Here is a 16,482-nt window from a genome sequence, read left to right as displayed (position 1 = left end):
AAACGACGAGACAGAGGGATCTGACGTCTGGAGGGTTGAGATGGAAAAGGAGCAGAAGCAGCAGAGGGGCCTGGTCAGTTTAATGGAGCGTTTGTCTGTTAGACCACCGGCTCTAGCTGGCTGCTGCAGGAAAAAAAAACCCTCACAAACATGCAGACACACATCCTGCTTCCTTCTTTCCCTATCTCCTCTCCCTCCCTCTACCTTTTCCATCGCTCAGGCCTGCAGCCACAGCTTCCATCTGAACCTAAAGGTGAATCTGCAGAAACACACTGATACCGTTGTAGGCCACCGCTGGGACCTGCTGGATCGATTCTGGACAAACAGACCCTCGCGCTGTTTGTTTTTCCACAAAAACCCTCAAAGATCTTCGATGTCTGTTGGTTTTTCCGTGCAGGATATCCAGAAGCGTGCTAGGTATCGCTCTGATGGAATACTGACGTGACGCTGGAGCGAACAAATCACTGGCTGTTCGCTGCTCTGACAGACGGGTCCCTGGAGTGGAGGTCTGTGGCAGGGGCGGTATTGTAAAATGACTTCCATTCATTACGCTGTCATTTAACGGCGAGGCATAATTCAATATATAACTCTAATGGAATTAGGAAGCTGGATTCAGGCTCCGACCAAAGGGGAGCTACATGATCAGCTCCGCCACGCTGGGAATCTCCTCTTACTCCGCTGATTTCTGGCCTTTTTTAAAGGGAAAAAAACCCAAAAGTTGTAGCAGCAAACAAGATGTGACGCAGACAAGCGTGCGTCAACACCGCGTCGCTTCCTAATGTGCTAACGTTTACGCCTGAGGATGAGCAGACATTTATTCATCAAACTGTGTACTTCTATGGAAACAGAACAACCAAGAACTCAGAAATGACTTTAGAGCAGCACAACGCCGTTATAATGCCAAATATCGCTACAGAACTAGAAGTGAAAGTTGAATTTTTTTGATTATTTTACAAAAACTGAAAACAACAGGAATCAACAGGTCCAACATTTTTCCGAGTGCACACCTTATCAGTACTGGAAAAATAAATAGTGACGCTACGTATTACTACTTTTAACTTGTTTCCATACTCGTCTCCTATCAGTTCTGTGCAAACACTGCCTGCAGTTCAGTCGAAAAACTCCCAGGATTTTAGTCAAGAAACTGTTTTTGCAGCAGAGTTACAAATCTTTACTTGAATGCACAAAGTTTGCAGAATTATTTTTAAAATAATCTGTTTAGAATCTGAGTTATATAACAATTGTCTGTCTGTCTGTAACTTTACTCAAAAACAGACCAACGGATTTGGATGAAATTTCCAGAGAAGTTCAGAAATGACTCAAGGACCAAGTGATCAGATTCTGGCAGTGATGCAGCTTATAGTCTGGATGCATGGATTAGTTAAAGATTTCTGTATCATTGCCAGATAGCAGCACGGCGTCACTGTAACCATGACAACCAGTGAACATCAGCTGATTGTGATCCTACTACAAATCCACCTCTGAGGACTTATCAGGACTTATCCATCAGAAATGATCCAAGGAACAACTGATTAAACTGTGGGGGTGTTTCTGAGTCCCATCAGTTCCTGCTACATATTTAGGTCACGTGATCCTGAATCCGTACATAACATACACATGCAGAACACACGCCTGTACTCAGAGCAGGTCATTTAGTTTGTGGGTTCATCTATATGAAATGGACACATAGGACTGCACTCTCTGAGTGTGTGTTTACTACAAAATGCATAAAAGACTTTTGGACTTGAAAACATCCACTCAGCGCATTTATTTTTAAGAGAAATGCTGTAAATTTGGAGATTTTTAAAGCATGGCATGCCTTTCAAATGTGCTGGGAGAGGGTTAAATATCATGTTTGTTTAAAGTTTTCATTTAGTTTCCTTTTATTGTCACATCATCTGAAACTACGCTGTTATCGCAATAATCTTAAATTCAGGACCCACGAGCTGACCGTAGGTCTGTGCTAAAGAATAATTCCGCCACTTAGACTGTTCATTTTTGCAGAATATTGCTTTTGTTTTTGTTTCAGTCTGCAAATCAAATCCTGAATTGTAATTTTCCATGCACTTCAGCAAAAGTTTCTCCATCTCTTGAAATGTTTTTACAGCCGCACAGGTTGTCTCTTCAAATGACTTTCAAAACTGGAAACACACAACGCTGCCAAAGCCCGTTAAACCCGCCGTCAGTCTACAATCATGACTCATTTTACATTTAACGCTCAGTCATGGAATCATCTGTTCTCTCCACGGAAGCTGGCCGATTGATCTGGTACAAATCTGAGAAGGCTCAGCTGATTAAAATGTTGTCCGGATCTGACAAAGTAGAAAAACTCCCCTTCAGCTCATGTGCCGTGGAAACGCATTAGCGGCTTCATTATTACATGTGTGACCGCCAGGGATGAAATAAAGGCCACCGGTCAGCAGATAAAACCGTCTTCACTCCACAAAACTGCAAAAACACACCAGATAATAACAGCTAATTATAAAAAAAAACCTAATAAAAACAAGACGACATGGTCATCAATATCCCCCGCCACATGTGATGTCTATGAGTCTATATCCAAAATAGTGATCAAGGGCCATAACTCTGTTAAATATTATAGCACAGGTCTCATTTTCGAACTTGATCAAGGTGTCCATGGTGTGAAGCTACACACTAAATTTCGTAATCCTAGCTGTAATAGTTTCCGAGAAAAGCTGTCCCCTTCATCACGGACGGACGGACGGAGGCCAAACCTATATCCCCCTTTTCTACTTCGTGGAGGCGGGGGATAAAAATAATACAAGCATGTATTCTGTAATAAAAAGATTAGATTCAGTGGTTTTTGTGGAACACGGGAGGTTTTCACTCAGATTTCACAACTACAGTGAGTGGAGTGGAGCAAAAATGAAGCGAACAAAGAAAGAAGAAACAAGGTGCATATCCAAACATAAAAACAACATGGCTGGTACATTGTCTTTATTCTACCTTTATTTTGTCATTCTTTCACCTGCTGGAACATTAAACTTCCCCGGTAAGGGACCGATAGTTGATTTAATCTTATGTTTTCATCCGCTCTGGAGCACGTCGGTGGTGTTTCTGCAGGACGTCTGTGGGCGCCAGTGACCGATCAAGCAAAACTGATGAGTAAATCACAGTTTGTGTTGGTTGCATAAGGGAATGTTATGAATCAATAAATCAGTTTTGCTACCGGAGTCCGTCTAGGAGAAGATTCAGGAGTTAAGACTGATGTTTAACACTGGGAAACCATCAGGACACAATGTGATTAGCTAACAACAGAAGGTGTTTGCACCAAAAGCTTTCAGTATGAGACTTTCGGTTTTCCATCAGCTCCATTTGAAAATCTGCGTTTCCCACCCAGCATCTTTAGCAAAGAACCACGTGTTGTTAGTTCATAGTTCTGCTGAACACAGACCAACTAGAGCTTAAAGATCCTCCATCATCATTAAAATCTGATGTTTGAGAACTCTAAAGCTTCTCGGTTAACTGCAGAAATGAGGAACAAATACAGACGAAAGCTGCAAGACGTCAAACTCAGCTCCTAGAGGTGTTTAAGAAGCCGTTCGCTAATAATTCAGACTTCAACTCAGAGGTTAGTAAAATATATACGATTATAGAGAGGTTAGGAATTAAATAAAAATCCAAAAAGAAAAAGAACACAAAGTACAAAATGTGGATGCCAAGGAACAGAGTATAAAAAACAAATAACGTCAGTACGAAATATAAGCTGTAAATAAACTAAATAACAAGAAACAGACAAACAGAAAGTGAAGTGAAAGTAAACAGACGATGATACTGATAGTGGGAATGCTGCACCTGATAAAAACGGCAGAAAATATAGAAAGTTTGTCATCATGCTCTTTTTTTAATGTATTTTTCTGCTAAAATCCATAAAAGTATTGAGGATATTTAAGTGTGGAGGTGATGAGGAGGTGGGGGGTTTTAGCCTCCTGTCTGCTGTCGCCATAGCAACCCATCTCAGGTTGGTTCATCAGGACAAAAACAGAGAAAACCCTCCAGCCCTCCACCAACCAGCAGACAGAAATGCAGCTAACAGGATGTAGCTAGCCATGTGAGCGGCGTGGTGGACGTGCAGGTGGACACGTTAAGCATCGCTTACGGCCGGCTGGAGCAGAGAGGCTTACTGAGAGAGCAGAAAATACAGGAAAGCAGAAAAGCAGGGGAGAGAGAGGCGCCAAGTGGACGGTGTTCACACCTTTAAGAGGTCTGAAAGAGGAGGCTTTCCCACAGCAGAGAACAGGATCAGCAGGTGTGTGTGTGTGTGTGTGTGTGTGTGTGTGTGTGTGTGTGTGTGTGTGTGTGTGTGTGTGTGTGTGTGTGTGTGTGTGTGTGTGTGTGTGTGCGTGTGCGTGTGCGCATCTGCAGTGTGAAAGAAAAACAAATGAGTGGATGACAGTGAACCCTCTTACCTCTGGAGGATGAGGATTTATGACGTTTACGGCACACATTTCCTAGTTTAACAACTCATTTTTACCTCCCTGTGTGTCTGTGTCTGTCAAATATCACGTGTTAGACTCCAGGAACACCTGAATCCTCTAAATCTTTAACTCTTGGTGCTAATAATTCAACATGCTGCTCTTCAGCTCTTACCTCTTCAGCTACATTCATTCTTATTACACACAAACTTCTTTTTACGCTGCTGTTAACTCCACAGGTCACATCTACTAGACTGTATTTTATTATATTTTTTGCTGCTGTATATTTTTACATATATTTTTAACATATACTTTTATATTCAAGGCTTACTTTGTATTTTCCAAATCAACGCTGAGCAAATTGCAGTGAAATTTCATTCTGTCTGCACGTGTTCTACACTGAAAGACAACAAAGTCTAAGTTGCAAAAGTTCTTTTCTTTTATATATATATATATATATATATATATATATATATAATATTGATAATAAAAGTTGTTTAGAATATTTAGAAAAATAGTAATAATAATTTATATCTATTTATAAAATTATAAAACTAAGAGAATTTAGATCTATTTTTGGTTGAAATGCACGACAAACCCAATTTTCACTGTGATCAGTGGTCAAATTGTGTTTTTACGATGAAATAAATATATAATCAAGCTTTTGTGACACATTTCCGCATATTTTGGGAGTGAATTTAAGAGTTTAGAGTTCAGTTTGAGGTTAATGCACCTTATTTTGCAGAATTCTTACATCTTCACACTGAGGTCGACCAACCAGACGCTCCTGAGATCAAACACAGAGCAACGGAGGCTTTGCAATGCAGTTTACCCTGACATAGAAGAACTTTTCAGACTTTAAAAAGGCTTAAAAACTTTCAAAAGTCGAGCTCGACTCCCTGACTTTGACGTTTTTTGTGTTATAATTTAAAATTTTAATTATTGTGCTTTTGTTCAGATTAGCATTTAAAATATCGTGTTTATGGGTTGCAATGTTAAACTTGTGTTGTTTTGACTAAATATGACTCAAACTTCACCATATAAATGTCTATTTTATTACTTTAGTGTGTATAAAGAATGGTCTGGATTAGTCGGGGGGGTTGCAGAGTGGTGTACGTGCACAGGTTTAGTATGTTTTCTGATCCATTTAACGCTGCAGAGCTGTTCTTTGTCTCTTTAGCAGCCTCGTCACATTATTCTGTTTGTTCACGTTTCCTTTTAGGACGCACTAAAAGCACAGAGTTCCAGGGGCGAGGTCAGGGAGCAGAGGTAGTCATGAGGGTAGGTCTGAAAAAGCCCCGGGATCAGATCCAACCAACACCCTCACATTACAGGATGCTTTTCAAACCCGCTGAACGTCCACGCTGAAGTCTGGGAACACCTTCAGTTCACTGCTGCTTCACACATTCATTAAATTACCAATATCATTTTAATTTCTATTTGATTTCTATTTATTATTATTATATATTGTAATATAATGTTATTATCTGTATTATTTATCTATACTGTATATTTTAAAGATACGTGCTGCTATTTGAATGAAAAAAGGTTTAAAATAGGGATTAAAATATTTTTGGGAACTTTTGCTTTTATAGATTTTGTAAAATTACAGAGAATAACCAGCAAAGTTATAGAAAAAAAGTTAATTTGAATGCTGGCTTTAAAAACAAAACTGTATTATTTCACAGATATTTGTTGTTATTTCCACCATTTTCTTACATTACACCATTTACATTTAAACATCATTTTTAAAGTATTTTCTTTATTTTTAAGAGCTATTTTTTGCACAGAGTGGACATTTCCACTGTTTTTATTAGTTGTCTATAAAACACAGACTCTGTAGGGAGTCGGTTTTCAACTTTATCACTTTAAAGCAGCATCTTTGCTAAAAAAGACACATTCCTAAAGGTAAAAAAAAAGGCACAAAATAAAAAAAGTAGTAGTAAACGGACATAAGCTCAGTGAGTTCAGGATCAGCTTGGATTCTACGGCATGAAGTCACCGACAGTTAAAACAGGCCAGACCCAAACGGCTACAAGGAATATCAAATGAGATTGTTGCGGCATGGCGTAACGGTCTGAGCGATCCCATCTTCCCTCCCAGCTCCAGAACATTTCTGTGCGCTGAGCGGAGGTTTACATAAACAGTCCTCTATCTAGGAACAGAGTCGGCTCAAAACAAAGACCAAAGCGACACACAACCTCAGACTGGACTGGAAGAGGAAAAACACAGCGGTCTGCATCAGAAAACACACCTTAGAAGCATCATTTCACATGAGATTATGAGTCTTTTTGGCTTTACAGTGAACAACGAAGGATATTAAAACGTGTAAAAACAATGAAGTTACCCGTAATGTTTAATAATCAGAGAGACTGAAATGTTTTAATCGATAAAAGAGCATCTCTCCTCCATCTTCTACAAGTATGGCAAGAAAACCAGAACTGCACTATACAAAAAAAATTTAAAAAGTAATAATCCAGCAGCCGAGGAGCCAAAATCTACTGAAAAACAACAATATTATGAAAATACAGTGACTTTCCACAATTAAAATACATTTTATGGCCCTAATTTTGAAATAGTGTGTATGTTTTGGCTTTTTAATGTTTAATAAATGATACTAACACATGAAAAAAAACTACCTGTAATGTTTAATATACTGTTAAAACAAAACCAAGAGACAGCAACGGTGTGGTGACTAAAAACGGTTTATTGCCACGCAAAAACAACCAAATGGGCATTAAAACCCCAGAATCATGCTGCTGGAGCTCCACCGGCAGCAGCTCCTGTCAGAGAGCCGTCTGAATGGAAGTGGACAGATTAAGAGCAGCTGAGCCACTGGATCAGTCAGGTGACGACTGGAACTGACACACCTGGTGTCCAGGTGGAGGGTCGTCACAACACATATACAGCAGTAAAAACTCTAGGCCTGGCCCAAATAGTGGTTTCTGGCCTCCGGATATTTGGGCCCTCTTAAAGATGAATATCCGAATATTCGTTCCGCTCCGTAACGTACGACCGGGGCGGGGCTTGTGGTGGAGACGGCCCGAATATTCGGATCCGTTCGTCTGGTCTCCCGGGTCCAAATTTTGCCTTCGTTTTGTCTTCAGCTAAACTGAAGAATTCCCAAACAGCGGAGGTCTTCAGCATCTTGTCTTGTGTTTATGCAACGAAGTGAAGCGTGACGTCAGAGTCTGCAGCAACCCGGACATTCAGGTGGTGGTAAGAAACAGGAATGGATGAGCAGAGATGAACCGAACACGACGGGATGAGCCGAAGTGGGCCGAAGGCGAAGGGAAGACAGTAATACCGCATATTTGTTCCACCTGGTAATGTCTGACCGGGGGGGGTTGGGGTGGCGAATATTCGGATACCAAAATCCGGATACCGCCGTAGCCAACGAATATTCAGATATTCGGGATATTCAGGTTCAGCTCTAAAAAAATTCTAATGTTTTCTGTAAGAACATTCACAAACAAATTTGAATTTTGTTTGATTTTATTGTTTTTAAAGTTCTTAAGGAATTACTGGAATTTTTGTTGTTGAATTTTTGGATTTTTTTCAGACAAGGAAACAACATTTTTTGGTGCCCATCATTGAAGACAACAGGAGGGTTAAAGTATGAATATGGCACTAAAAGTCAGCTGATCAAAGCGTAAAAAGAGCAGGTTGTGTTTTTCACCCACAGTCAGTCCAAACAGGCTGAGAAAAAAAAGAAAAGCTCGCTGGAAAGTTAAGAGAAGTTGAAAGGGATAGTGGGAAAGATAAGAGCCGGAGAGGAAGCACTTAGGAAAGGCTCCCCAGCAGTTCATTTCCCTTCAGCGGGACGTATCGCCTTCCTGCTGCAGCCTCGCTTCACGACCGCCATTGTCTGCCGCCTTCTGCCAACACTCGCAGCCCAAACATACAAAAGGCAAATTTGCAGTCAGCGGTGGGGCTGAAACCGCCTGCTAGACATACAGTAAGACGTGCTCTAAACGGGGCAAAGCGTCAAAACTACAGAAATAATAAAGCAAACAGACTAACGAGACCACACCATTAATAGGCCGCTCTCAAAAACAGGAGCATCATGATACTGAATTAAAAGCTCCCTGCAAAGCACCAGTGAAGGGTAACCCTCTCTGCTCCTGTCATGGTTTTCCTCAACGAGGGCTCATTTTTTTCTCCTGCACCTCTATGGAACCAACACAGCCACAGCTAGACACAGAGACCATGAATAAAAGGTCTTCAGTGTCGTATAATACAGTTATTATGCCATGTATCATTAGAAAACAGCAAGCGAAAGTTGAATTTTTTCCATTGTTTACGACACAAAAACTGAAAAAACTCGGAATCAACATTTTTCCAATTTAAATAAAATCTTACATTTTTTGTCATGCCGATGCTGGTAGCAGCTCATGCACTAATGGCTCCTAAGTTCGGCAAAGATACACACAATTTTTAGGTTTTAATAGAATGTGTTTACTGTAAATGTTTTTTTTGGGAGAAATTTTTTAAATGAGTATGACAATCAGATATGGATGAAATTCTGGCCATTCCAAGCTCAAATTCAGTGAAGCTTCCTGAAAATCTGAAATCAACGTGTAACATTTGTCCAGTTTCACACAAGATTTACCAGCAGTGGAAGCAGTGACTCTCCATACTATAGATATTTTACTGCTGTTGTTTCCATATGTTCTGAGCAAACACTGTCTGCAGTTCAGCCAACTCACCAAAAAAGTTCCTGATTTTTTTTATCACATGAATGTTGGTCGCAGTCCGTGCACTAATGGCCTCTAAAGTTGAGCCGAGGTGCACAAATTTTTTTGTCTTTAATAGAATCTGATTACTGCAAACACTTTATTTTTGGCAATTGTTTAAATCACACATATACATAGCATAGTAGTACGATATGGATGTATGATGGGGATTTTGAACTCAAAATTCTGTGAAGTTTACTGAAAATCTGGAACCAACATGTGCAATAATTGTCCTCGTGTGTTCTCAATACTGGAAAAATAAAACATGGTGTACCTATAAAACTACACACATTTCTTTACTAAATAGTGTTTTTATAAATTTTGAGCAAGCATTGCCTGCAGTTCAGCCGAGAAGTCCCTGAATTTTAGTTATGTGATTGTTTATCGCTGACGAGTCACTCATGACTTATTTGTTTCAGAAGGGAGTGCAGAACTTTGCGTTTTTTACAGAATCCGATTCAAGCAAAAGCTTTATTTTTGACGAATTTATAAATATGTGACATATGCTGATTTTGATTAAATGTCACGATTTAAGTCACACATAATGAGTTCAAGGGCAGTCGGAAAGTTGAAAATCCGTCAGTTTGTTTTTTTTTTTTTACAGTTTTCTGGCTCTGACCCAATGCGTGATCTTGGACATTTCTTCAAATTAAACATTTCAAGTCTGATTTGTAGGGATCCGAGGGTTAAAAAGACATGAGGTTTTTCTTGACTTTTGTTGTCTTAAATTATTACAAAATGAATATCTCTGTTTAGCGGACAAAACGGGGAAATAAAGACCATTAGTTCTGAGTTTTTACGCATCAAACAGCCATTTAACAGCTTCAGAAAGTAGCGGACATGCCATGTTGTGATAATTTGCAGCGTTTTCCTCACATGTGAAGATAAATGATTCCTGAAAGACATTTTTTTTCTCCAACCAGCAAACGAGCACAAAAACAACAAAAAAAAGCCCTTTGAAGCGTGCTGAAAGTGAACAGTTTGTGCCGTTTCTCTCTCACTGTTTTCACGTATCCGGACACTTGATGATGCAATTTGCCTTTTTGATGAATCGGTTGTGTGGCAGGTTGCTGGGGGCCACGGGGGGCCACGGGGGGCCACGGGGGCTCCGAGGCTAGCGCTAACAGGCAGCTCGCCGCTCCAGTACACACTGTTCTCATGCATGACTGCCTCCTCCGGACAGAAAAACACACTCAGAGACTCAGATATACAGAAAACAAGCGACGGCCGGAAGTGAGGAGCTGAGAGAGGAGATCCTGCAGGGCGGCTGGAGTTCACACCGACACACACTCTGACACACACACCGACACACACACAGGCACCTACATGGTGGGCCACTTCAAAGACATTCCTCAACATGCACGGCATTGTTGGAAAACGCTGGTGAAGAGGGCCTGACTATCCAAACGGGCCGCAGACAAACTCGACTCCTGCAGCGACTCAGAAAACCTGTTTCTCCACCAGCAGAGTTTAAAGAACGACTGAGATTTACACAAACAGACGCAGCTCTCTGACCAGAGACAGATATTAACCCTCCTGTTGTCTTCATTTACGGGCACCAAAAAAATATTGTATCCCTGTCTGAAAAAATACAAAAATTCAGCAAAAAATTCCAATAATTCCTTAATACCATTCACAAAAAAAAAAAAAAAAATCAACAAAAATCCAGTGAATATTTTGTGTGAATGTTCTTAAAAAATATTAAAAGTTTTACTGATATATATGCAAGCGATTTAGATATTTGTAGGATTTTTGGAAGATTTTTACAATTTTTTTGAAAATATTTACAAAACTTTTCTTGCCAAAAAACTGAAATGTTTCCGAAAAGAATTTAAAAATTCAGCAAAAAAAATTTCAACAAATTTCTGAAAATTTGCAAAACCTTCAGGAATAACATAATAATTCAATACAATAATTCCGCAAAAAATTCTCTTAAACGTTTTATCAAAAAGAAACTCTTGTAAATATTTTCGAAAAATGAGAAAAATCTTCCTAATAATATATAATTGTGTATATATATATGTCATATGTCATATGTCTTATGTTTTCCTTAAAAACATTCACAAAAACATTCTTTGATTTTTTTTGTGAATGTTCTTAAGAAACATTTTTACCATTTCCTTTTTTTCCACCAAAAATGTTTAAAAATTTCCCAAAAAAGTTGAAAATGTGGACATCAGAAGTTTCACGGTGAACATATTTTTTTTTCCCCACATTTTCATATTTAAAATTGGTCGCCTCTGACCTGCAGGACGACACGAGGGTTGAAGTTAAATGAAGGATTTTAATGTGTGTAAAAACAGTGAAACTACTGATACTAACAGACTGCAGCTGCTCCTGCTGGGGGTGTTTTCAGTCACTTTGTCAGCAGTTGGAGACTCAGATTTAAGCAGCGAACATCATAGCGAATGTCTGCACTCCACCAACAGAGCTGAGCTTCAGGCCTGAGAGGAGCAGGAAGGGGGCAAGTCTTCCAGTTGCACAACTTGTTTTTCACGAGTTCAACCTGCAGACAGCTCAGCGGTTCCTTCAGATAACAGTCACATCAAAAATCGACCATCAGCGGCTCCGTAAAAGCAGCTTTATGATCAGCTCGTACAGGAACGCTGCTGCTGCCGTTTCCCAGGGCTGGGATGGAGACGTCAGGCAGCGTGTGGAGTCACAATGAAATATTCTAAGTATTTTGGTTGTTACCCCTCGCCGCCGACAACACCAACCCCCCGCCCGCCTTTTGGTGTAAACATCTCAAAAGTTCCAAATATGGTCACTTCCCAGAGTCCTCGGGAAGCGGGAGCAGCCAATGACATGTGGCCGAGTCCCTGAGAGGAACCGAGGAGAGAAAGGAGGCAGGAGGGGAAGCGGCGGCTCATAGACCCTTCACTGGGCCTCCGTCTGTCTGCATACATGACCTGTGGAAGCAGCCACATTATTCCATTTCTCAGTCAATCAGAACCGTTACCGAATCAGAGACGCCATCTTTAAAAAGGCGACTTGTTGGCCACATTAGAATGTCGTCTGCCTGCTGTGGACCGGGTTAAGGAAACGGACTTATGCAACACGTCGCCTGAAAACGCTGATCTCACAGGGATGGATGTGGGCCAAAGGTCAAACCACCGACAAACAGGAAAAATGTGCGTTAATTGATTTTAGAGCAGCTCCGGTCGTTCTGTTTGAACAAATGACTGGTTCCACATGGAGACGCTCATTCATTTAAGCTGAGATAATCACACACTAGTCACTCATTACATGGACTTATCTAAGTAGGCAACGAGAACAGCTTCTCCTTTAAACCAGAAGAGTCCAACTCATCTTAGATCAGGCTCCACATTCAGCACAATCTGATGCCAAGTGGCCAAAAATTCACAGCAGAACAACCGATAAATAACTGCAATTTATGCTTTTGTTTGTGCATTCTGAAAAAGGTCACATTTAAGAATTTATCTTTTAACAAAACATCATGAACAACCTGAAATTTAGTAAGAAAAATAATTCATCAACATTCATCCTCAGTTTATTATTTCCACATTACAACTTCCAGATCACAGAGTGTGTACAAAGAAACAACATTTAGTCACCTGGAACTGAACCACAGAGGATTTACTTTATGATCAAAAGGCAGACAAAAAAAACACACAAAACAAGACAAATTTTACAAAAATGAGACAAGTGACACGAAACAAAAAGAGACAAAAAATGAGACAAAAAAGTTACAAAGCGACAAAAAATAGACAAATGACAAAAATTAGACCAAAAAATGACACAAATGACACAAACGAGACCAAACATGACAAAACGCGAAAACAAAACGACAAAAAAAGTAGACAAACAAACAGCGAGACCAAAAAAAAAACTACAAACAACACAAACGATACATAAAACAACGCAGAAAGTGAAGCAGAAAATGACAAAACAAAACAAAAAAAACAAGTGAGATGAAAAGGAAAACAAAACGAGAAAGAAAACGATTAAAAACATGAGACAAACGACAAAGTCAGACAAAAAAACAAACAAAATATTACAAATTCACATACTATTATTGTCATTTCTATTATTTATGGAGTGAATTTGCCTTATTTAAAAAATAATAATCACATTACGTACAAAATGACCAATTATGATCGATATTAAAGATCCTACAGTTTTATTACTCCCTTTAGATTTCCATCTGAACCAGGCTCTGGTGGGTCAGACATCTGCCTCAACTGGACGGGGTGAGGTAATAAAAACACGCAATAATACAACATAAAATTTTAAGTTAATACAGGTTTACTTGGAGGTTATTGCATGAAAAATCAATCAGCATCTCCTACATGAGCCCCCTCACAATCAACTGGTTTTCTATGTGCAATAATTTCAGTGTGTTTAACTTTCACCTTCTGCTACGAATATTTTCAGAGCTACAAGTCTTTGAAGCACACAGACGTTGGTTTTTGATTCAGGTTGCTTCTTCTGTCACTTCTCAAACACAGCAGATAAAAGCATTAAGTTATTAGGACTGAAAAACACATTCCAGTTCTGTTAAGAACTGCAGCCAGATCGGTTGTACATCCAATCCAGGAAGTCACAATCTAAAGACTAAGCCTTGCATTTGTGCGGCATTATTGTTTCGACTGTGAGCATCAGTATTATGGGATGTATCTTAGGTTGAACGGTAAAACTGCAGCAGTTTAATGACATAGGAGTCCCAGAAAACAATCATTGGATATTTCTGTTTCTGATAATTCACCAGAGGAAACTTAAAAGTGCATTTGGGTCAATTTTAAGGCTGCTTTGTGTCCCTTTGTTTGTTTTGTGTCTCTTTGTGTTATTTTTGTGTCTTTTCTGATCAATAGTACCACAGTGAATGCATAGTCCTGACAGTGAAGCATGGAGGTGGAAGTTTGATGATATGAGGATGGAGACAACTGTAAAAAGTTGCATTTGGGTCCATTTTAAGGCTGGTTTTGTGTCCTTTTATGTTCATTTTGTGTCTCTTGTGTTATTTTTATGTCTTTTCTGTCAGTAGTACCACAGTGAATGCTAGTCCTGACAGTGAAGCATGGAGGTGGAAGTATGATGATATGAGGATGGAGAAAACTGTAATTCTGGTAAACCTTAAGGCTCATATCAGCATGTGTGACAGGTGGTTGGTAGAACTAGTTATAGACAATGAAAGGATCAATTTTTACCTAAATTTTTATTACCTGGATCATCTAACAGACACGGGATTCCTTTATGCTGGTTGTTAAGGTATTTTGGTAATTACAATTCAAACTTGGCATTTTATGTATTTAAACTCCGAATAGTCACAAATATGAAGGTAAAACTTCGCACAGATTTCATTAAATAAAACTAAAAAAGTATTGCCGATACTTGTTTTTTTTTAAGCCTGCTTTACAAACATCCTACAGTAAATGTCCCACTGATTGAACTTTCTTCCGTCCTGCTCTGCATCCAAACAAACCAGAGAACAACAAAACCGCCTCACTGCACTCATCTCACGACGAATACGTGAGTTCAGACCAGGGAGCAGCAACCTAGCCTCTCACACGGTTAGAATCCACACCATCAAACCTCTAATTCATTGATGAAAATTAAAGAAAAAGCAGCGCGCAGAGCAGCAGAACCTCCGGGAGAGGACGCAAGGACGCGCACGCTTCGGTCCGTTTGGGAGAGCTAAAGAGCTCTGCGGGGCTAATCCTCCACCTATGAAGACACTGCTTACGTCGGCGGCTAATTTGTTTTACATTCAGGGCTGCAGCAGTTGTACGTGTGTGTGCGTGTCCGTGTGTTGGCGGTGTGTCGCCATGAGAGGCCTTGCTGCGCGCCACAGGACCGATCCTGCTGCTCCCAGTTTTAGACTCGCTGCAGCGGACCACCCTCGTCCATTACAGAGACTAATCTGGCCCTGGGGCTGGCGCATCCACACAGGCCGCTGAAAAATGTACCTTTAAGAGACTGTGGAAGGCGGGGAGATTCCTCACCAGCTTTACGCACGAATATCAAATTATTAGCGCGCAGCCGAACGTGCGCAACAACCGAAATTACGCGCCGCGTAATTAGACCTGTGCCAGAGTGTGTGTGCTGAGCATGCGCCAAAATGGAGCAAAACATCATGTTGATGTGATAAAAAAAACAACATTAAAAAGCCACATTCCTGCCAGATTTAGCTGCTGCAACCAGCACAGGGAGTGTTTATAGTGTTCCTCTCCACACTTTAAGGGGATTTAATCCACTTTCTAAAGGCTGAAATGGTCAAAAATAAAAACAAATGGACACCTAACACGTATTTTAACTAAAATATTAAAAGCTGTACCTCTTTTACATATGTTAAATACAAAAATGTAGCATGTTTAGGTGGAAAAAACTTAAGCGCAAAAGCAAAAAAACATTCCTGTAGCCAATGTTTACTTCAAATTTTGATGGTGCTTTCTTCCACTGTAAGGCTGTAATGCTCCAAACTAAAGAGAACCTGCTCACTCTCAAGTAAAGCCAAATACTATGTAAAATACTGGCGTAAAGTCTGCCTTACAGGCATTTAGAAGAAGTAAATTGCAACCATTAAATGACAAATCTAACCAACAAAACAACGTCTACCTACTTTTGCAGGATTCCAAAGTCCATCCAACATAGTCCAATGTTTACCAGTTGCCTTTCCTCTATATGCTTAATGTTGTTTTATTTCAATATGAAGGCAAAAATTAAAGCACAAAGTGACAAGCCATAAAATAAAAGCAGTGCATAATATGTAATATCTGGAGTGTGTTAAGTAGCAAGCTGGAAAGGAAAAATGCAAACCTGGATGACAAACATGCAAAACAAAATAAGATGGATACTCACTTTCTCCGTTTTTAGTCCACACTGGCAAATGAATGCAGGTGCAGATGATAAAAAAACACCATTTGTGCTCGCAGCTTTAGCCTCATTTTGCCTGGAGAGGATCCTCTTGAAGCTCCCTCAAAATAAAAATAAAAAATATGTTTATTCAGAGTCAGTGGGAATTTCAAAAGTAGGAAAAACACTCAAAGGTCCAATAAAGCCCAAATGGATTCACGGTTTGCCCCCCCGTAAACCGGGGGGTGGAGGTTAAAGTATTTTCTGATATCTTCCCAGCCAAGTTTGTGATGATTCTGAGCCCTGGAAACACGAAGGCCACTAAAATAACGTGATCTTGGGGTTCTGGCGACACATGTGCGCGTAAAAATCTTCATTTCCAAAAGCGAAGGCGACAGTCCGCGTTCATTCTGCTTGATTTTGGTGCTCCGCTTATTAAAAATAATGTAAAAAATAAAGAAAATATAATCACTGGTAATCCCAAAGAAAGCTGGCCT

General features: G+C 39.9%; 1 protein-coding gene across 1 annotated transcript in view; it reads right to left on the bottom strand.

The window, feature by feature from the left end:
• The window catches only part of insrb (insulin receptor b), a 125,088-nt gene extending 108,746 nt beyond the window's left edge, over positions 1-16,342 (bottom strand). Inside the window, exons 1-2 of the mRNA XM_051947695.1 lie at positions 16,339-16,342; positions 15,992-16,012 (exon numbers count right to left, since the gene is read on the bottom strand). Of these exons, the coding sequence (XP_051803655.1) occupies positions 15,992-16,012; positions 16,339-16,342 (25 nt within the window). The remainder of the gene's footprint in view (positions 1-15,991; positions 16,013-16,338) is intronic.
• Positions 16,343-16,482: the final 140 nt, after the last annotated feature.

The sequence above is a fragment of the Acanthochromis polyacanthus genome, chromosome 4, assembly GCF_021347895.1.
Source record: "Acanthochromis polyacanthus isolate Apoly-LR-REF ecotype Palm Island chromosome 4, KAUST_Apoly_ChrSc, whole genome shotgun sequence".
Taxonomy (NCBI): domain Eukaryota; kingdom Metazoa; phylum Chordata; class Actinopteri; family Pomacentridae; genus Acanthochromis; species Acanthochromis polyacanthus.
The sequence above is the reverse complement of the archived record's forward strand: the minus strand, read 5'-3'. Positions and strand labels throughout refer to the sequence as shown.